Here is a 27255-nt window from a genome sequence, read left to right on the forward strand (position 1 = left end):
GGGGGAAGGAGCTACTACATTCACATATGCCCCTTGTTCCCGACAGTCTCAGCCCTGGACAATGTTTCAGGACAATGGCCTATCTAAAGATATCCATGTGCTAATCTTTAAATTCTACCCACATGTTGCCTTATATGTTTGGGAAAGAGAATCAAGGTTGCAGACAAAGCTAGGCCAGTTATCAGCTAACATGAAAATCAGGAGAATATCCTGGATTATCCAAGCAGTCCCAGCATCATCACAAGGGTCATTAAAAGTGGAAGTGGGAGGCAGAAGAGTCAGTGTCGGTGCGATATGAGAATGACTCCACTGAACATTGCAGGCTTTGAAGATGGAAGTGGGGCCAGGACGTAAGGAGTGCAGACAACCTATAGAAGATGGAGTGGAGGAAACAGACTCCTGGAGCAGGAAGGGAATGCAGCCCTGCTGACACGCTACGTTCAGCCCGGTAAGGCCTGCATCAGACCTCTCACTCAGAGTCAGGAGGTTCATTATTCTTAGATTATATATTGTTATTGCTACTTACAGCTTCCCAGGTGGCACAGTGGTACAGAATTTGCCCTGCAGGAGGCGCAAGAAACATAGGTTCAATCCCTGGGTTGGGAAGATCCCCTGGAGGAGGAAATAGCAACCCACTCCAGTATTCTTGCCTGGAGAATCCTATGAACAGAGGAGCCTGTTGGGCTACAGTCCATGGATCTCAAAAAGTTGAACACAGCTAAGCGCACGCACGTACACACACACACACTCTGCTACTTAAGCCAAATTCATTCCTAAAAGACCTTCAATTGGTCTGCCCAACAGCTACTCAGTGACATGAAACTTAGGTAGTACTGTGATATATTGGAGAAAGTCTATCTGTTGAGCCTTAGGAATAATACAGCTTTCCCCTAGAAATATTTGATATCCAGTTTCTTTCATCTGATTTTATAAAGGACTAGTAGGCTAATAAAATCAGATAGTGTCCTGGTCACAATATTTCTATTAATCTTAGAAAAGCAACAATTTTTTTCTAATCAGTAGTTTAAGACACCTAAGACCAGCATATATTTTTAATAACAAGACTGAATTCAATGATTTTAACATGAATACCTTTATTGAGTCACATTTTAAATTTATAAGTCTAGAAATTATAGTGTTACAAATAAATGATATTTATATTGCACTTATAGGAAACATTCAGAAAGTTACTACTTTGAATTTGTTCCTTCCGAGTGATTTCTGTAGATCTCTAGAACCCTGCTACCATAAATATATTATCATAAATCAAATTCTAGTTTTAGAAGAGAATATGTTATCTTTAATCATGGAGACCATATCCTATATTTATCATTATTGGCAATATAGCTAGGTAGGACATTACCTGGACCGCAGTATATTTAAATAACTTGTTTTCATTTTCTTATAAGACAGTTTTCAAACCTAAATGAATAACCAAAATCAAAGCAATTATATTATTTTTAAGCGTATCCTTTTGGATACATTCAAAGCCAGTGTATTCTCCCTAACCACCCCACCTCAAAAAAAATACCACTCCATTTAGGAGTATAGGAAAATAAAAGTTTCACATACTGTCTCTTAAGTATATTTAAAGGTAGGTTTGAGTGGAGAGAGAAAAAAATGTCTGCTTTCAGGAAAAACATGACAACCTTAAACAGCTTATCTTCTGATGATGGTATAGCTATCACAATAATGTCACATTTAGAACATGCAGAAGAGAATGAATTAAACAAATGCTAACAAAGCCCTTAATTTACCTTCTTTGTGGAAAATGACAAAATGTTATGTTCCTGAGCTGCCAACTTTTAAATCCATACTACAGCTCCACCAGAAAAAAAATTGATTCTCACATGGGTACAAAGAATAAACTATTTCACATATAGGTTATTTCTTCCTTACAAAATATTAAACACGAATTCCCATTTAATTCTGCCACTGTTCAATCTTTGCTGTCCTTAAGGAAAAGGTTGTTTCAAAAATAAAGTAGGTATGATTTTTCCAAGTAGAATTTACTTGTTCATAGACATATTCTCCATGTGACTAATTCCCAACCTTTACAATTATAGCAGCTTCACTTGGAGTAGATGATTCAGGCACATTGAATCATAAAGTCTCTGTAACACACTTGAGAGGTAAATTGTGAGTCAAAACCTTCATTGTCAGTTCTCCCACCTGGAGAAGAGAAGCCTCGTGTTTAAGTCAGTGATCCTGTTGAAAATAGCTTAACATCTCTGAATCTCGTCCATGTCAAGAATGGTTTTAAATTCTGATCATGCATCTGGAAAAAATATTCCAGATGCACAGATGCAAAATGAGAAGATAAATGTATAAATTATGTTTTTCAGCATCCCATTGTGCTTTCTTCTGTAGGTTAAAGGTAAAAGAGAGATTTTGACAGAGATTCATGTGGTTGTTGATGAAGACTCTGGCCCACCAAGTAAGCCAGTTTATGGGCATAATGGCAAGGAGCAGGAACTCGGATGATACCCTTCAGGAGAAAGAAAAAACATTTTTTTTTTTCACCTTTATGTTTACTTCCCCTGCTGCTGCTGCTGCTAAGTCACTTCAGTCGTGTCCGACTCTGTGCGACCCCACAGACGGCAGCTGACCAGGCTCCGCCGTCCCTGGGATTCTCCAGGCAAGAACACTGGAGTGGGTTGCCATTACTTCCCCTAAGTTTCAATTTTTTATAGATATCCAAGTTTCAAAAAGTAGATTCAATTTTGTACAGTTTCACAGATGTGAAGGAAAATCAGTATCAAAAAATACCACAGCCACTGTGGAAAACAGTAGGGAGGTTCCTTAAAACCAAAAATAGAGTTCCCATATGATCCAGCAATCCCACCCCTGGGTGCCTATCCAGGAAAGAAGAAAGCTGTAACTCAGAAACATGCATGCACCCCAGCAGCACTATTTATATCAGCCAAGACACAGAAGCAACCTAAGCGTGTGTCAACAGATGACTGGACAAAGTCATGGTATGTTTCTCTGACAGAATACTGACTCAGCGGGAAAGAATGGAATGATGCCATTTGTGGCAACGTGGATAAACCTAGAGATTATCATGCTACCTGAAGTAAGTCAGAAACAAATATTATACTGTATCACTTATATGTAGGATCTAAAAGAGCAGGGTACAAATTAACTTATTTACCTGGCAGAAATGGACTCGCAGACACAGAAAACAAATCCATGGTTACCAAAGGAGAAAGGGCAGGGGAGAGGGATAAATTAGGAGTCTGAGATTAACAGACACACACTACCAAACTGAAGAAGGAAAAAAAAAAAACTTACTGAAAAATTGTAGTACATGTGGCAGAGTTTGTAAGTGAGACCCTGTACTGCATCCGGGCTCAACTGAAGCGTGTCGTGGATGACGTTATAATGAGTGGGAGAGACAGTACCAGTGCCTTCTCGCACAGACTGACTCACAATGAAAAAGTCATACCTAGAATTACAGAACATGTTGGTCTCATGCTTATTTTAGAAGAAAAACGATGTAGCAAACCTAGTCTCTGAAGTAACATTATAATTTATAGAAGTCCATTCTACCGAGTTTCCCTGATATTTAGAAGCCTGGCTAACTGCTGAGTGATGATTTGCTAAAGCACATCTACAAAAGACAGGGAAATCATTGACGTGATTAAAATAACACTCGTGGGATTTAAACTCAAAAGCATATGTGCTGATGCCTGCTGCTGCTGCTGCTAAGTCACTTCAGTCGTGTCCAACTCTGTGTGACCCCACAGACGGAAGCCCACCAGGCTCCCCCGTCCCTGGGATTCTCCACGCAAGAACACTGGAGTGGGTTGCCATTTCCTTCTCCAATGTGTGAAAGTGAAAAGTGAAAGTGAAGTCGCTCAGTCGTGTCCGACCCTTAGCGACCCCACGGACTGCAGCCTACCAGGCAGCTCCATCCATGGGATTTTCTAGGCAATGGTACTGGAGTGGCTTGCCATTGCCTTCTCTGGGTGCTGATGCCTAGAGGCAGCAAACTTCAAAACAGCACGTTAGACGCAGTCACAGGTAATGTGATTCAGGGAAAAATAGAAGGATCTGTCTTTCAAGTCACCAGAATAGATTCAAACGCCCTAAATTATGTTAAGTGGTAAGGTTAATCAGTTTACTGTCAGTGCTGAATGTTTACATCATTTTATCTTATGCTTCATGTTTATCCTATTTTCCACTGGCTTTGTTTTCTTCAGTCCTTTCCTGCCTTCTACTAGAAGAATCAGTGCTTCTGCCTTTCTTCAAATTGTGTTCGTTTCTCCCTCTCTATTGGTATAAATGTCCTGTTTATTTCTCACTGTGTGTTTTGCATAACTTCCTTATTTGCATAATTTCTTGAGAAGTTCAAAGTGAACCAGAAGTTCTAGCATTTCTACCTAACACCTGAGTCATCTTAGAATGATAAGTATATTTGTGTGTTTTTTAAACTCTGAGAAACAAAATGAAGACAGAAAAAGCTACCATCTAACACACAAATCATTTTTAACCTTCTTTAGGCCAATTCTTCCTTTCTTATACAAATCATGCAAACCTAGAAAAATTCTTACTATTTAAATAAAAGGGAACCTTTAAAATAAAGAAAGGTGGCTTACCATTCTGTCCTAGTCACCTTTAGGTCAATAACTGTTCCTGGAGATGGATTGTTAAGTCTCCCTCCATCCTTTTCAATAAAAAATCTGGTATTTATTCGTTTCTTCACCACGATGAAAGTTAGTCTGACCCTTAAAAGATTACGATCACTTGTCACTATTTGCTCTGTGTTATCTCAGGAGCATTCAGAATGTCAAAAACAGCCCACACTTATGAGCCATTAAAGGGAGCCTGCAGACGGCAGGCAGCTTTCTGCCCACCCCAGTTTTACTATTTTAGCTCCACTAGCCTGATTCAGCGGAGAAGGCAATGGCAAGCCACTCCAGTACTCTTGCCTGGAGAATCCCATGGATGGAGGAGCCTGGTAGGCTGCAGTCCGTGGGGTCGCTAAGAGTCGGACACGACTGAGTGACTTCACTTTCACTTTTCACTTTCACACATTGGAAAAGGAAATGGCAACCCACTCCAGTGTTCTTGCCTGGAGAATCCCAGGGACGGGGGAGCCTGGTGGGCTTCCGTCTATGGGGTCACACAGAGTCGGACACGACTGAAGTGACTTAGCAGTAGCAGCAGCAGCCTGATTCAGGCAGTATAAGAGAAGGTTTCGACTCATAGCCATTCAGATCCTAGGGGAAGGGTCCTTTCCTCCCAAGGTCAGAATTATTTGTACTGTCTATGCTGGGCACCAGGCTTCACTGACAAGCAGATGAGGCCAGAGAAGGGAACTGTGAGAAAGCCCCAGCCCTGGGATGTACAGAACTCCAGGATCAAGAAGCTGGATAAGTACAAACTACTGACAGGCTGTATTCATGGATGCTAAAAATATCAGAGGTTAACAAGCTCTCCTCTATCAAGGTTTGGCAGGAGATTAGATAAAGATTCATGGGTTCCCATGTGGGGAAACAACCTGCTACTTCAGGGCTTCTAGGGGAAAGGTATGTTTTCTCCCCAGGCACCCACTGAAGGCTGCTGTATCCAGCTCTCCAATTCACACACCACAATGGTTACAGATACTCCTCCCCACCTCCTGCCCCCGCAAACTAAAATGCAAGACTTATAAAATCTGCACTTCATGATGTATATACCTACTTTTGTCCTCTGTAAGCATTCTCTAAGTAGGACTCCATCTGTTTTACTTCTTGATCTATCAGCGCTTGAAGCTGTCCGTCTCCCACTCCATCTCTATACACAATGATAGAACGTGGCAGAGATGAATTTTGTTCATACCAGAGCTTCAGAGCAGCTGAAAGGAAGTCAGAAACACACATAAATGAACCATGACTTTTAGAACAAAGTGGCCACCATTTCTGACAACTTCTGGATTCTTCTGACAATATGGTGGCTTTCAGGACACTGCCAAAGTCCTCCATCTAGTCCGGACTCAACAAGAGTATGGACATTTTGAGCCAGATAGTTCTTCGTGATGGTCAGAGGCAGAGAGTGTTGCTGTCCCATGCATGGTAAGACATTTGACAGCCTCCCCAAACCTCTGTCCGCTAGACTAGATGCCAACAGAACCTCTGTCCCCCTGTGAAAGCCGAAAGCGTCTTCACTCATTGCCAGATGTCCCCAGGCTGGGGGTGGGGGGTGCTGGGCACAAAATCTCCACCCAGTATCAACTCAGGCCCTCCAACCTCCACCAGACACTGACTATACAAGCAGGTTGTCAGCCCCTTGACAAGCTCCTGCCCCGACTGCTGGATGATACACTGAGAGAACCACCTGTTTGGAGAAAAATAAACCATTAGCTTGGAAAACAAGATTAATTCAGAATCAAAATGATGAAGCTAATCTATGTGCCCCCCCCCGCCACCGCCCAAATTCACTGTCAGCAGCTGAGGATCCAACTAAAGATACCATGCATTCATGGCCCTGCAGTGATCCAAGTATTGGTCTCTTCCCATATCTTAGACATTTTGTAACATTTTGAAGGCATACAAACAGTAAGATAGAATGGAAACAGCCATTGACATTAGCTACAAATCAAACATGCTTTGAATACACATGGCTCCTACTGATGCGGCTCCTGGGAAATTCCACTAGGTACAAACCCTGGGTTTTTCTGGAGACTCCTCCTCATGGGTCAGGAGTCATCCTCATGAATCGATTAAACAGCAGTTCATCCATATGCATCTGCTTGGAGGGAACAGTGTTCTTCAAAACAGCAACAGATGCTGTGGCCAGTGCTCAGCGTAGCAAGGACAGTCGCCTATCTGCCTCGCATGGCTATCCCCTTACTACACTTCAGAGTCTTGGGATGACCTGATAAATGGCCATGACGCATGTGTGCCTCGTCATCTGAACATGCACTCGGTGGATGCAGTAAGGCATTCTGGCTCTACATGTTCACTGCCTTCTCAGGATGTACACGGAGCAAATGCTCATAAGGCCCCGAGAGCCCTGCCACAACCACCATCTGACCCACGGGACTGCCCGTGGTCACGTGGGCATTAAGCGGCCACATTTGTCATAGTTGTTGGGTGGCAAAAGAGAATGGCCAGAAGCTTCCACACAGAATGTTTTGGGAGCCTAACTTTGCCAGAACGTCAGAAAAGCACATCGCTAAGAATAACCTGTCCATGGATCTTGCCAGCAATGTGCATGAGGGCCACCTCTCTCATCTGGCCTCCCCACTAAACACTCCCAAAGAGTAACTCACCGCGTCAGGTCTGGATCGATGCTTGCCACAAATCCCGCGACTGACTTCCGTCGACGTTCAATATCGTGGAAACAATCGATACCGATGAACATTGCATTCTGTAACTTAAGTTTTAAACAGAGTAGGAGACTGAGTTAGAACAGAACACAAAGCAAATTTACAATTTAAATAGGACCTTAACGAATTCTGCCAAAGACGGATGAAAGCAAGAGACGCCAACAAAATCCCCACGCACTCCTATGTCCACCTTCCAGAGGGCACCTCCCAGCTTGCAGTTCATCTGCAGAGCAATTTTTGTAGCGATGGTCACTGGCGTCTTAGGTCTGTCCAAGGTCCGTTTCAACACGCACTGGCTTGGAATTGGGTAATTGATGCACAGGTATCTTTTTATGCCATCGTAAATTTCCTTGTTGTCAGTGGGCAGCAGGAAAAGGACCTTGAAAGGAAGCAAACATGAAACTCCCCAAGATGCAAGAACAGGATGATGTGAGAAATGGATGCTGTGTTGAGGAAGCTATGTAGGTGGATCACTGACAAAGTAGAGCCTGTTTAAACAGATCCCCGAGTCCATGAGCACGAAGGGTCTAGAATCACACTTCATTCAACAACTGTGAGTGTGACTGTATGGAAGAGACAGGCTGTGAGATATTATTTGGAAATATGCATCAGTCCCTTAAACCTGCCAACTGCTTTTATGCTGGTCATTTGATTTCCAGGAGTTTATCATGAAGTCGACATAGTGGGTTAAGAACATGGACTGACCTATACCATCATCAGGACAGTCACCATCAACGGGTGATCATTATGTGTGGGGCATTTACCAAGCATTTTACTTGATTTGGTTAATTATCTCAACAGTCTGCTGAGAAATACTATTATCCCCATTTTACTCTCCCCCCAGTACCAGCAAACAAATTTGGGGAGTTGTTATGGAAACTGCCTGATTTACAATGTTCCAAACTCTCGCCAGGACCTCTAATAGGATACTAAGCAGTTAGGAAGAGAGGTTCCTGCTTGACTTGTTTCTGACTAATGGGAAAAAATCATCAATATATTCAACATAATGATACTTACAGAAGTTTTTGGCAGCCATGATCAAATTAGGGCAATTCTTTTCTCACTGTATATTTAGCAAGTTTTTCTTTTTACATGAAAGGGTGAAGTGAAAGTGGCTCAGTCGTGTCTGACTCTTTGCAACCCCATGGACTGTATAGTCCAGTTCTCCAGGCCATAATACTGGAGTGGGTAGCCTTCTCCAGGGGATCTTCCCAATCCAGGGATTGAACCCAGGTCTCCCACATTGCAGGTGGATTGTTTACCAGCTGAGCCACAGGGCCCATGAAAGGGTATGGGATTTTATTAAATGCATTACCTGCGTGGATCAAGAGAAATATTAACCATACAATAATTCTCCACACTAACCAGTCCATTTTTAGGAACGATATAAAATGTCAAGGCCATAAAACCCAAAGACAGATTAAAGATACTTCCCAGATTAAAACAAGACTAAAAAAGCCTGTCAGATGCCTCAGGGGACCCTGGATGAACAACAGAATTTATTTTGCCATAAAAGGGGACAAAGGTAGAATTCTAATTAGGTGTGTAGATCAGATAAATGGCTGAGGAAAAACACATATATACACACTTTTGTGTGCCTGTCTGTTAATTCATTCAGTTGTGTCCGACTCTTGGCAACCCCATGGACTATAGCCCACCAGGCTCCTTTGTCCATGGGATTTCCCAGACAAGAATACTGGAGTGGGTTGCCGTTTCCTCCTCCAGGGGATCTTCCCCACCCAGGGATTGAATCCATGTCTTCTTCATCTCCTGCATCGGCAGGTGGATTCTTTCCCACTGAGCCACCTGGGAAACCCATGTACACACCTGTAGCTGCTGTGAATAGCGACACATGTGTATATATACACATATATTACATATATCATGAAAAGGAAAGAATGGTTATATGCAAGTAGATATAGGGGGCTTCCCAGGTGGCACTGCTGGTAAAGAGCCTGCCCGCCAATGCAGGAGACTTTAGAGATGCAGGTTCGATCCCCAGGTAGGGAAGATCCCGTGGAGGAAGGCACGGCAATCCACTCCTGTCTTCTTGCCAGGAGAATCCCCATGGACAGAGGAGCCTGGTGGGCGACAGTCCATGGGGTCGCAAAGAGTCGGACATGACTGAAGTGACTTGGCACAGCACAACACAGGTAGGTACAGAGAAGGAAAGATAATGCTTATAGAAATGTGATAAAATTAACCGATTGGGAAATCTGAATGGCGGTTGTAAAGAGAGCTGTACTTTCCTATAAGTCTGAAAATATGAAAAGCGAAAGGCTTTTAAAACCTCACGAAAATAGTGGGGGTTTTACACTGGATTGATGTGTACTCATCTTTAAAACAGAAAAATTATACAAGATCCTCTGTTTAAAACAATGGGGACTGTGTTCACAGTTGGCATTTTTACTGCCAATATGGGATTTTGAGGGATAGGTAGTATTATGTATTAATATAAGTTGATTATTTTATTCTTTTTGCCTTAAATTATTAATTCAGTAGTAGATTTCTTTTCCTTCCTAGTTTAAAAAAAATCTATAGCTTAAATGTGCTTTTATTTCCTGTATTTCTGCCTTACTCCTCCAACTCACACATTTATAGGAATTAAATTATTTATTATTCAAACACTTATGCTTCCTCATCATGACCTGTTTAAAACAGTGATCTATAATCTTTTGTCTGCCCACACCATAAGGAAAGTATTCCCAAACTATGTGAGTACTTATGAACTCTTCTAGTTATTACCACCAATTCACTTTAACACTTGGGGAGTTAACATTTAATTTTAGATACAAATATGTGGCTTAACATCTTCCCATTGCATTCAGTGGGTTACTTTACACAGACTGGTTCTGGCCCACCCCCAACACCACACAGACTTTGAAATGTGAGAGCCACGCAGCTTCACCCCTGCTTATACGTGTGAACTCCCCTCTGTTTTGTGTCTAGGGAGACTTCCACTTATGCCTGAAGATGTTGTGCACAATTTCCAGCTGCTATTTCATCAGTCATTCCAGTTGTTTGGAGTGGGGATGATTATAGGCATGCTGTCCCCACCCTCTGAAACAAAAAGTACCCTAAAATATTTAAGGGGCACCCTGAATAAGAGACAGTGTTCCAGAAAGCAAAGCCAGGATAAATGGGTAAAAGTGGGACATGTTCCCATTGAAGGTACAGATCAAGTTTCTTAAAAGACACCCCCACAATCAGAAAGGCAGTCTTTCACTTTCCAGGCAGATGCTCAGTGGACAAAGTCATGTCGTGAGTTGGGATGCATGGCCTCTTCAATGCCATTCTAACATGTGAGTCTTTGCTGAGTCCCACCAGAGGCTTCCCTGCCCTAGCTAAGCATTTAAGGCTTAAGGCTACAACACCGGAGAAGAATTAAGCATGGTGTTCAATCACAGTGACAGGAGGCAAGCACACAAGACTTAAGAACAGGATTTCAAAAGTAAGGCATTTCATTTGAGTATGACAATGGCTCACAGAAAGTACCCATCAGGCATGTGTGCTAAGCTGCTTCAGTTGTGTCCGACTCTTGTGACTCTATGGAATGTAGCTCTGTCCTTGGGATTCTCTAGCAAGAATACTGAAGTGGGTTGCTATTTCCTACTCAAGGGGATCTTCCCACCCCAGGGATCGAACCTGAGCCTCTTACATCTCCTGCATTAGCAGGCACGTTCTTTACCACTAGCATGGTGACTCACAGAAGGTAGCATTCAGCGTAGCCTAAAAGGTTCCCTGGTAGAAGCGGAAAGGAGAGAGAAGTCTAGGCTCTATGGATAAGACAATAAGAGGAATATCCTCGTTTTGTGATCAAGAAACAAAAGATCCCTTTTAAGAGCATTTTTGATGATGAAGGAAGAATGTGACATGAGTTTGAACAAAGCACCCAAAGAAGGAAGGAAAAAGAAGTAACTTTAGTAATTTAGGTACAACACTTGTTGACAGCTTGGTCTAAGACACAGGATGGGGAAAAGGAAAAATCCCAAGAGAAACACCAAACAAAAGAAAGGACACTTACTGGAAGAGACCAGATCATAGACTTTACAGGTTACAGCTGGAGAGAGAAACAGAACACATGTGACCACCATAATCCATATTACTTAATATTTTTATGGTGTTTTTCAGCTTGAGACTTAAAAATTCTAAGTCCTCAAGCCTGAAAGAATGAGCATAACACAGTGATGTTAGGTAGTAGCTAAAACCACAAAGTCTGTATTGAGCTACATTGCAGGGGTAAATTTCTATTTTTTGGCTGATTTGGGAAACCAGTGGCAACATCTCAATTCAAAGATATTAATACATACAAATGCAGCTCACTCACTCAACCCATAGACACTCACCATCTGTGTGTTTTGTGAAGCATGTTTTTCTAAGGTTCTTATGTAAGACTGGACTGTATCATCTGCTTCAAGCCTAGAAAATAAGTACTTCATATTTCAAAAATAATGAACAGTGGAACATGTAACATTTTATACAGCCAATGACACATGATACAAAACAAGATAAACATATCAGTTGAAAGTTTTTAAGACAAAACCAAGTTCAGTTTTTGCAAATAAGACTGGAAACTAGTTTTTACCATCTCCCCCCCGCCACCCCATCCACTTGCTAATTCTTGTGTTTTCAAGATGAAGCCCAATAGCCAGAAATCTACAGATCCCAAGAGTCTGATTTAATACATGCAGGCTGGAGCTGACTTTACTTTTTTGCTCACACACATTTTAGAGTTTGGATAACATGACAGAGTCCTACAACTTCAGAAGCCTTTCCACTTTCATACTGCCAGCAACCAGTTTTGAAATCATAAATAATTTCTGCTCTACTCACAGTTTTGCGTTTCTAACAGTTACGCCCATTTTGGGTGTCACTTTCTGTAGATTCTGCTGCAGGGTCAGGGCTGTCCCGTAGTTTCCCTTAGTATAGACTATGAGCCAATGATCCAGTGACACTGCTCTAAGCAATGGTACCTCCCTTGTGTTTTTTGACCAGTCTGCTTTATGGTTGTCAAACTGGAAGAGAATTCCAAGTCATGGTATAAAATTTATTAAAAAAAGAAAAACCGACATCACCTAAGATCCTTTCCATTGTAAATGCTGTGATACTTCCTATTGAAACATTACCATCTTAAACTTCAGTCATGACAGGATTTTTTAACATTACTTTAAAAATAAGTTTATTATAACTGACATGTTTCCAAACATGTTTGCTAAAAAGTAATCCCCTCCCACTTCCCCCATCCCCACAAGATACAGAGACACAAGAACTTGGACAGAGTTCAAGTTTTAAACGTGAAATTCTCATTTATTAGTTGATCCTTGAAAGCTCCAAAACATTATATTCTAAATAAATGTCCATTAAAATCAAGAAATCACTAAGCCACTTGCTTTCAGCTGTCATTATGATGCTTGTTCAGAATGCTGATGGATAACAGGTAACATAAGACTGCATGAGACAAATACTCAAACTGCATGGATTGGGACTTCCCTGGGGGTCCAGTGGTTAAGACTCTGTGCTCCCAATGCCAGGGGCTCAGGTTCGATTCCAGGTCAGGAAACTAGATTTTTCATGCTGCAACTAAGATCCAGTACAGCCAAATAAAAATTTTTTAAGTGGATGGATCTATGAAATCACAAACAATTGAGATGAGAATACTGGGAGTATTAAGTATTGACTTAAAAAAGAAATCTCAAGGAAATCTTTGTCCATTGTAGACTTCAGCAACTGATCTAATGTATTAGCTATTTTTCCTTACTATATAGGTTAGTAACACTGGAGTTCTACCATGGATAATTCTGGGTTATTTTGATTTTAGATATTTGACTTTTAAGGATATTGTGACTCTTAAGGACACATTTGGTATATTATTTTGCCACGAGAGAATGTACACAATACTATTAATAACAAAGATATAATATATAACACATATTGAGTTTACTATATGCCAAGCATGTTACTTGCATTTTTATTGAATGCTGACCTGTCCTCTCATAGAGAAAGGACAGGTAGTCTGGAAAGAGTTACTGACATGACCAAGTTAGTCCCTCTTTGGGTTGTTAGTAATTTGACCCAACTCTGACATGACAATTCTGAAGCTCTTACCATCCTTCTTCCTTGGTGAATTCTTACATCTTGCAGAGTTCTTCCAGAAAAGGACAAAAACCCCGCCTCGAGTTCCAAATTCCAATCTCGAAGCTCCTTCTGCACAGTATTATTTCTGAAAGAAAAGATATTTCCACATGATCAAACCCAAGAAAATAAGCAAAGACAATTATCCATTTGCAAAACGCAAGTCAGTATTTCTCTCCTCTAAAGATCCTCATCGCTTGTCCTTGGTGTCAAGATGCTGCCAATGACCTCCCTGAGCTCTGAAGCAGCCTTGTCTCTGTGGCCACATTTGAGCGGGCACTTAGAATCTATTTCACTCTTACCCTCGCAATGACGGAAAAAAATAGCTGCCCTTCCCTCCCCAGTCGACTCCCAAATATAATTTTCTTCCCAATCATCATTTTTTAATTAAAGAAATCTGAGATGCCAAGTGATCCACACAGAAAAGTTACACTTATTCTACACGGCTTGTGGGATCTTAGTTCTCCAACCAGGGATTGAACCTGTGTCCTCAGCAGTGAAACACAAGAGTCCTAACCACTGGATCACCACAGAATTCCAAAGCACCTACTTTCTTAAAGCATCCACAAATGTTAGCAGTTTACGCTGCCTTCTCTCAGGATCCATCCTCGTGTGGGTGCACAAGTCTCTCATCATTCTGTAGTCTTTACGCATGTCATCCGTTAAGCCTTTAAAAAAAAATCTGAACGATAACATGCTGAACGAGCAAAAATACATTTGTATTAGAGGAGACTTAACTGTTGTGTCCGGAAGAAGGAGGAAATCAGAGAGAACACAGGTCTGGGTCATGTGGAATGTTATGAAAAAGCCTATAAAGTAATATTGGTGACTTTAAAGAAGGGGGGTGTCTTTTATGAAGATGGGATAAATGCGCAGTACCTGTCAGGTGGCATAGCTCAGGAACCAGCATGATAGGCTGATGAGTTGTGTCCTGTCGGCTCTTTTTCCATTTGCCTTTGGTGATCAAAAGTGGCTGATTTAAGGTAGTGACCACTGTACCATACCGCTGTTGAACAGAAGAATGAACACTGGCATAACTATTAGCAAAACCTTAGTAACGTCACGTAAATAGGTGCAAAGGTATATTTTCAGGTCACAATTGGAGGCCCAGAGGTATGGTGAAACAGTTTCCCCAAGTTCAAGAAAGCACCAAAAATATTCTAAACGTCCTCTTGATTTGATGTCCCAAGGATCACTGATAAAGATAGATGGCCAAGGAGAGTAGGACACCCACCAAACATAATGGAATCATTGTGCCACCCTTTTTAATATGGACGCAGATTGGCGAGAGACTCTCGGAATATGTATTTCTCACCACAGTAAGGCCGTGAAACTTTCTAAAACACATTGAGAATCCTTTCACGAGGATTCCCATTACTAATAGGGAACAAAAAAACCCTGGCCACTTTTTAGAGTGGCAGTTATACATCTACTCCCAGCATTCCTCCTTGTTTATTTGCCCTAAATCCTTAGCCCTTCTTCCAGTAAGGAAAGGCATCTTCTAAGACATCACATACAGAAGTTCCTATCCTTAAGGCAGCAAATTCTTGGACAACAGGGTGCCTGTGCTCCCAACCCAAAGTGGAGAGTCTTCATAGATTTTGTTCTTAAGCTGCTTGTTAGCAAGGTCCTCATCAGTAATAAGTTAGCCACATGAATTGTGGTATCATCTAGCATTTAAAGGCTTCCCTGATAGCTCAGTTAGTAAAGAATCCGCCTGCAAGGCAGGAGACCCTGGTTCGATTCCTGGGTCGGGAAGATCCCCTGGAGAAGGGATAGGCTACCTACTCCAGTATTCCTGGGCTTCCCTTGTGGCTCAGCTGGTACAGAAGCTGCCTGTAATGCAGGAGACCTGGGTTTGATCCTTGGGTTGGGAAGATCCCCTGGAGAGGGGAAAGGCTACCCACTCCAGTATTCTGGCCTGGAGAATTCCATAGTCTGTATAGTCCATAGCATCGCAAAGAGTCGGACACAACCGAGCAACTTTCACTTTCACTCACTGGCATTTAAGTTTCTGGGAACTTCAAAAGGAGCTTGTTCCCAAAATGAAAACTCCAGGCTGTACACCCTGTGACTCCAGACTCATTGACACACCCAGAGAGCATGCTTTAACTTACCCACTTTGGCAGAGAAATGATATTGAGCTCACCACATCTGTACATGGAAGAGAACTGTTCACTAAGTTAGGTTCAGGCTATAGGACTGAATTTTGACAAGTATGACTGGAAGTAGCGCGTCAGCCTACAACTTTCAGCCTAAGGGATCTAAGAGCCAGTAAGCGGCTTCCACCTCTCTCCTAACATCACAGTCTTGGAGTCCGCTTGTTAAGATGGGGGAGCCACAGAATGGTAACAGGTAGGATCTCCGAGCCTTTGAGAACCAGAAGTATTCAAGCCAGAAGTAAACCTTTTAAAATGAACTCACTGATATTACAGTCTGCAACTCCATCAGTGCCTGTCTCATCCCAGAACAGTCCCCAGACCAGCTCCTCCCACAGATTCTCCCATTTCAGTAAATAAAGCCACCCTCCACTCACTTCCTCAGATAAAGCCCAAAGGGTTACATCCCTTTCCACCGCTTATTACATCCAAGCCTTCACTATGTCCTCTCCATACTCCTCCCACCCTACTCCAGACCAACCACCATTTAAGTCAACTGATTCAACAACCTTCTCACGGGTTTCCCTTCCTCCATCTTTACCCCCAGGCAGCCCATTCTCTGTACATTAGACAAGACATCTTACAAATATCTGCATAAGATGACTGGACGATAACATCCAGTTTCTCTCGAGAACACTCCACCCTTGTTTGGGCTCTGGATACACCATGCCCATCCTGAAAATAGTGTCTTTATACCATCTTTTTTCCTTCATCCACACCCAGCTTGCTCCCTGCTAACATTAGGTATCAGCTTCTCTGAGAAGCTCTTGAGGATTATGCAAACCAAGTAGCCACCAGACACTCTCCATAATACCACCCCATTTTAATTGTCTCCATATCCCCTGTAACTATTAGAATAGTTTTCCTCTTTCATCACCTCTCTGTCTGCCGTGAGAATGCAAGTCCCCTGAGAGCTGAGAACTCAACTGTCTTACTAATGTATACCCAAGATATACAATAGGCATTCACTAAATGCTTTAGGGATTGAAATGAACAAGCAATAAGTGTGAAACACAGTGAAGATGTCACAGTAACCACCCCTTGAAGGGATGTCAGAGGGCTGCTGCTGCTGCTGCTAAGTCACTTCAGTCGTGTCTGACTCTGTGTGACCCCATAGATGGAAGCCCACCAGGCTCCCCCATCCCTGGGATTCTCCAGGCAAGAACACTGGAGTGGGTTGCCATTTCCTTCTCCAATGTGTGAAAGTGAAAAGTGAAAGTGAAGTAGTTGCTCAGTCGTGTCCGACCCTTAGTGACTCCATGGACTGCAGCCTACCAGGCTCCTCCATCCATGGGATTTTCTAGGCAAGAGTACTGGAGTGGCTTGCCATTGCCTTCTCCTATCAGAGGGCTGCTGCTGCTGCTGCTGCTGCTAAGTCGCTTCAGTCGTGTCCAACTCTGTGCGACCCCATAGACGGCAGCCGACCAGGCTCCACCGTCCCTGGGATTCTCCAGGCAAGAACACTGGAGTGGGTTGCCATTTCCTTCTCCAATGAGTGAAAGTGAAAAGTGAAAGTGAAGTCGCTCAGTCGTGTCCGACTAGTAGCGACCCCATGGACTGCAGCCCACCAGGCTCCCCTGTCCATGAGATTTTCTAGGCAAGAGTACTGGAGTGGCTTGCCATTGCCTTCTCCAGGTCAGAGGGCTATGTACCTGCAAATTCCAAGTAGCTTTGGGTCCCAGTATAATACAGGCTTTTTAAAGTGTCAATTTATAACTTTTAAAAATCATCCATTTATAAGTTCTTTCCATTTGTCACATGTATCTACCATTCCTTTAATCATCTTTCTTTTACGAGCCAAAGCTAGAAAACCAACCTCACCAGCTGGCCTCAGTTTATGTCTTTGTGAACACTCAAATTAAAAATAGAGGGATCCATGAATTGAGAGACTTAACACATAACAGGCATCGTTTCAGACTGCAGTTGGTCATTCTTTTTGAACCAAGTTGTGTAGGGCTGAAGCTCCTCCGTAATGTTCTCATTTCTGAAGTTCTACCATATTTTATTTTCTACCTAACAACTCATCTACGTATTTAAAACTACCATAGCCACATCTAAAACTGACAGAGAGGGCCATCTTGCAGCCATTCTAATTATGTGACTTTGCCCTATACACAAGGCACTGGAATACATGGATAACTGACATAAGCCAAGTTACAATGCCCCAAAGGGAGCATATCTACAAATATATACACATGTATTTCTAAATAAGACTTGAGACACATACTTAACTATATAATAGGAAAATTTTTTAAGACGAATGTGTTTAAAGAAAATTTCATACCTCCTTGTAGTAGTCTACAAAGGAGATTTCACTGCCATCTGATTTGGTAAATGTAGAGCTGGGAGACATCTCCCAAATAATATCATCCACTCTGTAGGTTCTGTTGTTATACCTGAAGAATAATCATGGAATATATGGTATTATTCCTGACTTTAGAGCATGGAACCACGTAAAAAGGAAGTGGTTTAAAATCCTACTCTAATTGTAGGATGTATCAGCTTTGTTAAGATTAATTCATATAACATGCAATTCACCCATGTAAGTATGAAATCTAGTGGGTTTTAGTATATTCAGAGTCATGCGTCCATTAACGCAATTTTAGAATATTTTCATCAACCAAAGAAGAAACACCTTAACTATGAGCTTAACTATACTTAACTATAAGTCACCCCCTTTTCCTCCCAACCCTAAACCACTACTAGTTTACTTCCTGCCCCTACGTGTTTGCCTACTCATCACATTTCATATAAGTTGAACGATATAATATGTGATCTTCCCTGACTGGGTTTCTTCAGGGTTCAGTCACACTGTAGCATGTATTGCTACCTCCTTCCTTTTTACTGACAAATAATATACCATTGTGTAGATATACCACATTTGTGTTTATCCATTTACCACGTGATGAACATTTGGGTTGTTTACACTATCTGTTGTGAATGGTGGTGGTATAGATATTCACATACCAGTTTTGGTGGACATGGCTTTATTTCTCCTGGGTATATAGGAGTAGAATTGCGGGGTCATATTGCAATGCTATATTTAACACACTGAGGAAATGACAGGCTCTTCAGCGAGGCCTACCAAGTGTACGATAATGGTTAGTTCCAATTCTCCCACATCCTTGCCAACACTTGCTAACATCTTCCTTTTTCAATTTTAGCTCACCTAGTTAGATAGATGCATTTCATTGTGGTTTGAATTTGCATTTCCCTGATAGCTAATGATGTTGAGCATCTTTTCATGTGATTACCGGCCGTTTGTATATTCTAGGTGGAGAAATGTCTATTCAGACTCTTTGCTCATTTTTTGAAGTCAAGTTTCTTTCAATTACTGAGTTGTAAATATTTTTTATGCATCTAGACACAAATTATTTACTACATGAGATGTGCAAATATTTCCCCCACTCTGCCAGTTGTCTGTTCACCTTTATGACAGTATTCTTTAAAGAACATTTTGTATTTGGTTAAGTCCAGTTTGTTTCTTTTCGCATCACTTGTGCTTTTGGTGATTCTTCTAATAAGGTTTTTGCATAACTCAAAGTCAAGTAATTTACTCATGTTTTCTTTTAAAATTTTTATTTAGGTCTATTTTGAGTTAATTGCTTAGTAAATTTTGATTAATTTTGTATATCCTGTGATGAAGGGGCAGGTAAATATATAGCTACCCCAGCAACAGTTGTTGAAAAGACCAGTCTTTCCTTGACTGAATTGTCCCCATACCCTTGTCAAAAAGTCAACTGACTTTAACAGTGAGGGTTAAACACATGGATTCCTTATTCTGTTTCACTGACTTTTATGTCTATCCTTACACCAGCATCATAGTCTTGATTACTGTAGCTTCATAATAAGGTTTGAAATTAGGAAGTGTGAGTCTTCCAACTCTGGTCTTCTTAAGATTGGTTTTAAACTTACTTAGCCAAAATGTCCTCTTATCAGTTTAAGATTTCTGGTGTAGAGGGAGATTAAAAATAAAAGTTTCCTTCAAATGGAAATTTGCTACATTATAATTAAGCACAAATTTTAAAAAACAGCTATAGACAAAGAGAAAGGAAAATAAATTCGGAAGAAGCATACATACCCTCATGTGCAATAAAGGTTCAGAGCCAACGACTGAATTAGCTAGGACATACAAGGACTGCAGAGTTTATAACTGACACAGACTTCTATGCTGGATAACTTGGTGAGAAAAAGTATCTAATGATTCTTATCATTTTCATGCTATTTCTGCTTCTGAATGTCAACATTTAATCATTTTAAAATCCTAGGAACATCTCTAATGAAAAAAAGTAAAAGTGATGGCATAGGTTTCCAAAAGGCAGACTTACTTTGTAAGAACAGATGACCCAACTAATTTTCTAAGAATTTTCTCTTTGGCATCTTCTCCTCTGGCTTCTTCACGAGTGTGTGATATTAAATCATAAGCAGTTTCCATTCGGAGCAGTTTATGGCTCACATCAGCACAGAGAGTAAGACCAATTTCACATGGAAGAATAGAAGTAACATAGCCAGGCCATATTTCCAACCTGCAAACAAGTTAGGTGTGGGTGTCAAGATCCCAGCTCTGGACATAAAGCCAAGGGGTAGGGGACCTAAACTCACTGTCTAAAATGGATACTGTTAGGGTCAGTTTTAGTCTCTTATTTTTAATAATCACTGATCTTTTGAAGGACCTTCGAATAGAGATTTTTATCAGATGTGCTAGTTAGAAGTAATATATCTTTGTTAAATCATTTTCATTACCACTTGCAGCCTTAAACTATTATATATACTCATGTGAGAATATATATGATATATAATATGTAAATTATATACACATATACCAATAAGTAATAGAGGCACATAGAGGCAAGTGTCGGATTGATCATAATTTCAGAGAAATTATCCAAGTTTCAGATGGTTGATTTCCTAAGGTTTATACAATAACTGACCATCTTAAAAGTTTATGCTTATCATGCTAGGAATTTTTAGGGTAAATAAGTTTTTAAGTTTAAATTATAAATTCAGTTGTAACTTAGTTGTTCAGTCATTGGATAGTTTTTAAAAGATCACTTGTAAATCATACACCAGTTCAGATGAGCAGCTTTCTCAGAAGTTTCTGTGATGATGTCCACAGAATGTGAAACCCTGCACTTCATAGGCCACTTCATACATACCTATGCTCGTTGAACTCAGCCTTCTTATTTTTATTGTAATAGTTGCGACCAATTTGGTTCAAATCCATCTTCTCCAACATTCTAGAAGTGGAAGAATAGGTTTTGTTGAAAGTGCAGTGAATATTAATAAGCATTTGTTAACACACGTAAGGATGCATTAGAGAGGGAAACGATCTGTCAGTGGTTTTCTTTATACTAACAACATAAAAGGTCTGATAATGACTATTAATGACAAGCACACTATTAATACATTATTGAGGTGAATACTGAAGTTAATTTAACCTCAAATTTTCTCTTTCATAATATAAAACAGTATTACATGGAAAGGCCATCAGTATGCCCTTCATTCCTAGAAATGAATCGAAACATCTTTTGCAGTCTGTGTGTTCCAAGTTTTAATTTTGACTATTTGTTCATTATAGTGAGTCTAGAACAGAAAACAAGTATATTTTCTCTAGAAAGAAATAAGCATGGATACACATAGTTGATGTCTATTACTTCTTCTAGACAGGTTCCCGACAGGGAAAGTAGAGGTAGGCAGGAAGTGGAATACTGAAGAAACCCATGGAATTTGCACATGCTGCAGCAGAGCAGCTAAAGCTCCAGTGTCATTTCATCTCAGAAGATCCTTCACCCTCTCAGAATGTGGGACTTGTCAAGAACACAGACTGCTAGAAGCACTTGGCTGTGTTCTGCATCACTGACACGTAGTAGTGTGTGTCAACTGAATCTGAAGGAAACAATCTTCCCTACTTTTTAAAGAGAATGTTGTAATAGCGGAGGCAGTCCGGAGAAGTGGTCTGGAGTTCTCTGGAGAGCTCGAAGGTTATCTTCACAGGTTCATTTTTCAACTTGCTGACCACTTCCTTTTTCTGAGAGAAAGAGAAAAAAATTCCCTTAGTTCTTCCAAGGAAACTAAGCTCCACTGTGTGACAGATCAAATTGTCACTTGGCTGCCCAGCATGCACAAGTGCAAGAAGCAGATGGAGGCAGATGCAGGTAAAAAAATGGGATGGATAAGACCAAAGTGAAGAGTCAGAATTAAATGTTCAAGTCAAAACTTTCATTTAAGCAAGTTCCTATGAATTACTTGACCCTTTACCGGAGAAGTTTATAGGATAAAACAGTAAGTCCTTCTCCTAATGTTTTTTTTTCCATGCTTTAAAAAAAAAAAAAAAAAGGAGGGAACAGGGAATTTTAAAAATTGTTGTTGTTGCTGCTTAGCTGCTCAGTTTCATCTGACTCTTTTGTGACTCCATGGAGTCTAGCCCTCCAGGGCTCCTCTATCGATGGGGTTTCCCAGGAAAGAATACTGGAGTGCGTTGCCATTATTCAGCTTCAGTATCAGCATTTGAAACATATTGTGCCATCAAAAAAGGTAAAAGTTATATTTTACCTTTACGTCAAATAAATCCAGTTTAGGCAGTAAGATGAGACACTAGAGTGTCAGTGAAAATTAAACATGGTACGTGCGATAGTTACAAGTCCTACGGGCAAGGCGTGTTTAGGATTTCTCCACGCACTGTTGCGCAGGAATGGTGCGAGTCTGGCCACTCTAGAGAGAAGAATGGGAGAGAAGAACCATGTCAGGAAGAGGTGGAATACTACTTAACTGTTTCCCCTAGCGAGTGAGGTAACAGCAAAGAGTTTCCATCGTATACACAACGATTTCCCAGTAACTTTTCAAGTTCAGAGAGGAAAGCTTCCCGTTTGCTTCCATCCTCTATGTCTGGCGTGTAGGTGACGTTGTACTTGTATAAATGCCTCTGAGAGCAAGTCTTGAGCCGGACATGATTCGAAAATAGCATTACCGGGCTACCTTGCGTGCCTGGGAAAATGGAATCACGTGGCAGTCATGAGATAGTTCGGCTGATCAGACCCCAAACAGACGATCTGGACACCACAGTACTGAGAGCCAGAGTTAGACCCAACAAGGGAGGTGGTCAGCAAACGACACAAGTAGTTACATACGTCTGGCATCCAGAATCCCTCACTTGAGTTTAGGTGAGTCCTTATGCAAGCCCACACTTAGGAAGTTCAGGGAGAGAGGTATTTAACAGAGGTATTTAAATACAGGTATTTAGCAGATATACTTCTATATTTAACAGAAATATCAAAAGAAAACCTCTGCAGCACAAATGTCCCAAAAGCTGGGGGTTGGGGGAGGGGAGTCACTGTATACAATAATGTTTTTTTGGGGGGTTGCAGTTTATTAGTCAGTATGTCTCAACACAACCAAAGAACTGGGTCATTCTATCTTAGTGTCTATAAAAGGAAGAGATGAAAATGAGTACCTCCAGGCCTCTAAAGTAAGTCTTAATTTCTGCAAAAGTGAATGTTATTATAAAAACGTAAGAAGGTGAGAGGGTACCTCCACTTAAAGTGATGGTATAAAGCATCATAGACACAAACAGCTCCATAATATTGTGTTGGTAATGGCCAGCATACCTTTTGTCGACTCTCTAACGTGGACCAAATTCTGCCGAGTATTTACCACAAAGTCTCGATAATCCCTACCAACATCCGTCTTCTTCCTCAGCAAGGATCCCTGTGATCCAGATGCCGGTTGATGTTCTTCTACATACAAATAAGCAAGACAGTTGTTAATTTACACAAAAGGGGGAATGTAACTAGAAAGGACAATATTGCATGCCAGCTATTAAGATTTTTTTGAGGCAGAAAAGGTAGTGAAGGAACCAAACATTACTAAGCAATGGGTCATCAGAAAAGAGGACTTCCCTGGTCGCTCAGTGGCAAAGAGTCCGCCTGCCAAGGCAGGAGACCCAGGTTTGATCCCTGGGTCAGGAAGATTCCCTGGAGAAGGGAATGGCAACCCACTCTAATATTCTGCCTGGAGAATCCCATGGAGAGAGGAGCCTGGTGGGTTATAGTCCATGGGATCACTAAGAGTTAGACACAACTGAGCGACTAACACTGTCACGTATTAAATAATCTCTGCCCCTCACCGAATCTTTCTTCCTCCCTCTTTTTACCTGAAGGCTGAGACATCGCTTCTGCTCCTGCTGGAGGTCCAGCCCCAGACACATGTCTAACACCTGTCAGTGGCTGGAGTCTAGGCTGGATTTGATGAGGTTGCTGAGCCTGCATGTTTTGGGGAGATACAGTAATGTTATCCATACGTTCAACTATCATCCAAAAGTTATCATATGCTGCCATGTGCCATAATGCATGTATCAGGGCACAGAGCAACGGAACTTCCTTGAAAAGCTCATATTCCAGTGACACAAAATAAATCAACAATTAACCTACATAGCATGAATATGATAATTGCTGGGGAAGTGAAAAAAGTTGGAGGAAGCCAAGTATGAAAAATCCTGGAATGATGGGGTGTAAAGGAGGCTGGTTGCCTTGACTCATGGGGGACAGAGCCTCAGTGAGAAGTTGACACGGCAACAAAGACTCAGAGGCAGCGAGTTAACAAACTACACAAACCTCAGGTGGAAGAAAGAGCAAAGCTCCTAAGGAAGAAAAGCTCAAGAAGAGTGAGACGAACAAGGGAGGGAAAAGCAGGAGGACTCAGGGGGGCAGTGGAAGGGTGGCCAACTAAAGGGATTCGCCTCCAACTCTGAGAAAACAGGAGCCCTCACAGGGTGTGGGCTGAACACAAACCCAAGATATCTGGTTCGATACTGGGAACAGACAGAGGGTGAGACCAGGGCGAAAGCAAGATGAGTTAGGAGGCCGTTCGTGGGGTCCGGCCATGGGCGCTGGTGGTTTGGCCTAGAGGGTAGGAATAGAGAGGGCGAGAAATGATCAAAGACCGGATTTTGTTTTCGCAAGTCAGGGGGGACGGCAGTGCCTCCTGGTGGTTTCTGTGAAGGGTTTGAGGTCAAGAGAGGATACATCTGAAGGTTTCAGCCTAAACAACTGCAAGAAGGGGACTTCATCAAGTGAAGTAGTTCAGAATTGTCTGGGAGGGCAAATCAGGAACGTGAGACATCCACGGGGATGTTCCTTTGTGCAGGAGAGGGGTCTGGCTGGAGACAGAAACAGGGGAAACTGTTCACTTACCAGACCACACTTACAGCCATGATACGGATAATATGACCAAGGGTATGAGCGCACAGACCAAGGAGAAGAGGCCCAAGGATTAAGTCCTGGGCATTTCAACAGCACAGGAGGAGAACCCAGCCAAGGGAGGCTTACAGCAGTGGCCAGTGAAGTCAGCAGAAAGCCAAGGGTGTGTGGTGACGGGACCACCACACAAGGAGGAGATGACCAAGGAGAGAAGAGGGCTCGAGGTTCCAAGTATAAGCGATAGGCAAGACCGCAGAGCACTGACCTGGAGAGCTGACAGAGTAGAGGGTACTCAGGAGGCCTGGCCAGAGCCTTTTCAGCAGCGGGGTGGGGAGACCCCTGACGGGAGTGAGGAGACAAGACGGAAATAAGGGCTGGCGTTCGGAGTAGACACCAGACTTCTTTGATGAGAAGCAAAGAGAAAGAAAGTTAACTATGGGGAAAGCGGAATCCAGGAGAGGATTCTTGTTGGTGGGAGTCAGCTCAGCTGGCTGTAGGCAGATGCGAATGACCTAGGACTTGGGAGATAAGAAAGGAGACGTGCAAGAGAGATTCAGGGGGTGGAGAGTTGGCTCAGGGACCTCAGGCAGGAGCAGAGCCAGGGCCCTGGGGTCTCGGGTGAGGGGCCGAGGCCAGGATGTGGAGATTCAGTGAAGACAGCACAGAAGTTCTGCTTGGGTGCCGTATTCGTCTCAGTGGCATAGAAGCTGACGTTGGAGGCTGAAAATGAAGACGGAGGAGGAGCCAGAGGAGGGACAGAGCAGGCAGCAGGGGGAGAGGACGGGGATCAACAGTCCTGGAGGAGCAAGAATGGGACCGCTGGGGCCATGGGGCTGCCGGGCCAGCACCAGGATCAATCAGAGGCTGCAAAAGCCAGATCCACCCCACCCCTCCTCAGCACACAAAGAGGACAGGGCATAAGAGAAGACCGAAAGGCCTCGAGACAGCAGGGACACCGAGTTTTAAACAAAACGGGAAATTCTGTCCAACTCAGTCTGTTCACACCCTTGAATAAAATCACCCACTTTGAGGTCACTCCCCAGAGAGGAGTCACCGGCTGAGGCCAAGGGATCTGGGTGCCTTCCATCCACTCAGGGTTGGAAGAAAGCCTGTATGTGCCTGTGAAGCCACGCATGAGAAAGGGAAGCAAGCAGTGGGACAAAGCCTACGCACACAGGCAGCCCAGCTGTAGAGTCCGACTTTTCTCGTGACTTTCTGCCTGTTCTCTCTCAGCAGGAGAGAACTCCACAGCAGGAGAGGAGCTGTGCCAGCTGGGCCACCTATCTCCCTCTTTTCTGGAAGGGCAGCATCTTTTGCATAAAGGAACAACGTGAGGGAGCTCACCGCTGTGCCGCGTCTCACTAAGTCAGCGAAGCTCAGCGGCGGGTCGGTCCTGGGCACTCGAGGCACTGGGCGTCCCCTCGTCGCCTCGGGCTGGGCGGGCTCAGAAGACGGTGTGTCCCGCCGTCTGCCTCGGGCGTGAACTCTGGCCCTGCCGGTCATTGCTGTCCTGAATCCGATGGCCCTGAAGGGGAGAGGCCCTTAAGGAGCACAGTTATGTTAGACATCTCTGCACTGTTGCTGGGAATTTTCTTCTTTAAACTGTAAGCATCAGGTTACTAACTACACATGATTGCCAACCACACCAACGAAAGGGGCTGCCGCTAAATTAGTCAGAGGAGTGTCCCGTAATAAAAGACAGGGGACCTGGGAAGAAACTCATGGAGTTTAAGAAGATTGTTGATTGTGATTCTTTTCCTCACGGGGATTCACAAGACACTATGGTCAAAGCGCTTGCTGGTATTAGTCAGGTGTGTCCTGAGTTCTTACCTACGAGGCAACCCCATAGCACAGTGAGGAGCCCAAATGTCCCCTAGACTTTAACACACTCACACACACGTACCTTTAAACTACTGCCACACACACACACACACCCTTAAACTGCGACTCCACCCACCGGCCTCCGGTTTGGTCCTCTGGACTCGGTCCACACAGCTCACCTTCCGTCTTTCCTCCTCTAGGATTAGCAAGATCTGTGTGTGTTGCGCCCACAGTTCTGTGCCCTTGGGTCCCTCGCCTCCAGCCCCACTGTCTGAACACCGATTTCTGCGGGGTTAGAGGTGCAGACCTCCTTTCCAAAAGTTATCCCTCCCCAGGACACAGCCCTGCGCCCCCAAAGCAGTCAGCAAGCAGAGGTGGGGCTGGAGAGAGGACAAGCCTGGCTGCCTCGCGAGATGCGCCTCACCCGGCCCCAGCAGGGCCCACCCCAATTTTAATTTCAACCCTGCGGCCCCGCCTCTTCCGGCGCCGCCTCCATCCGGGCCCAAGTGCAGCGGGCTCTGAGTCGCACCTGGCGGAGTTGAGCGATGCTCGGAGTGTCGGTGGGAGGGGTTGAGGGGCTGCTCTGCCTGCCCTCAGGCCCACCTGATCCTGCCTCTCAGCCATTCACCGATTA

General features: G+C 42.9%; 1 protein-coding gene across 1 annotated transcript; it reads right to left on the reverse strand.

Annotated features, from left to right (window-relative positions):
• Positions 1–1219: 1219 nt before the first annotated feature.
• On the reverse strand, positions 1220–26605 carry PIWIL3 (piwi like RNA-mediated gene silencing 3). Its single transcript, XM_055404525.2, has 20 exons — positions 26145–26605; positions 23756–23864; positions 23211–23339; positions 22376–22590; positions 21516–21634; positions 20763–20843; positions 19935–20132; positions 17891–18002; positions 14327–14453; positions 13998–14115; positions 13421–13535; positions 12149–12330; positions 11662–11734; positions 7494–7694; positions 7259–7362; positions 6251–6321; positions 5689–5842; positions 4602–4730; positions 3295–3448; positions 1220–2488 (listed from the first exon to the last, which is right to left on the reverse strand). The coding sequence occupies exons 1-20, from the start codon at positions 26301–26303 to the stop codon at positions 2372–2374; spliced, it is 2667 nt and encodes an 888-aa protein (XP_055260500.2). The 5' UTR covers positions 26304–26605; the 3' UTR covers positions 1220–2371.
• Between the last annotated feature and the right edge of the window lie 650 nt (positions 26606–27255).

The sequence above is a fragment of the Moschus berezovskii genome, chromosome 19 (genome assembly GCF_049115385.1).
Source record: "Moschus berezovskii isolate FMDL1 chromosome 19, NW_MosBer_1.0, whole genome shotgun sequence".
Classification (NCBI taxonomy): Eukaryota; Metazoa; Chordata; class Mammalia; order Artiodactyla; family Moschidae; genus Moschus; species Moschus berezovskii.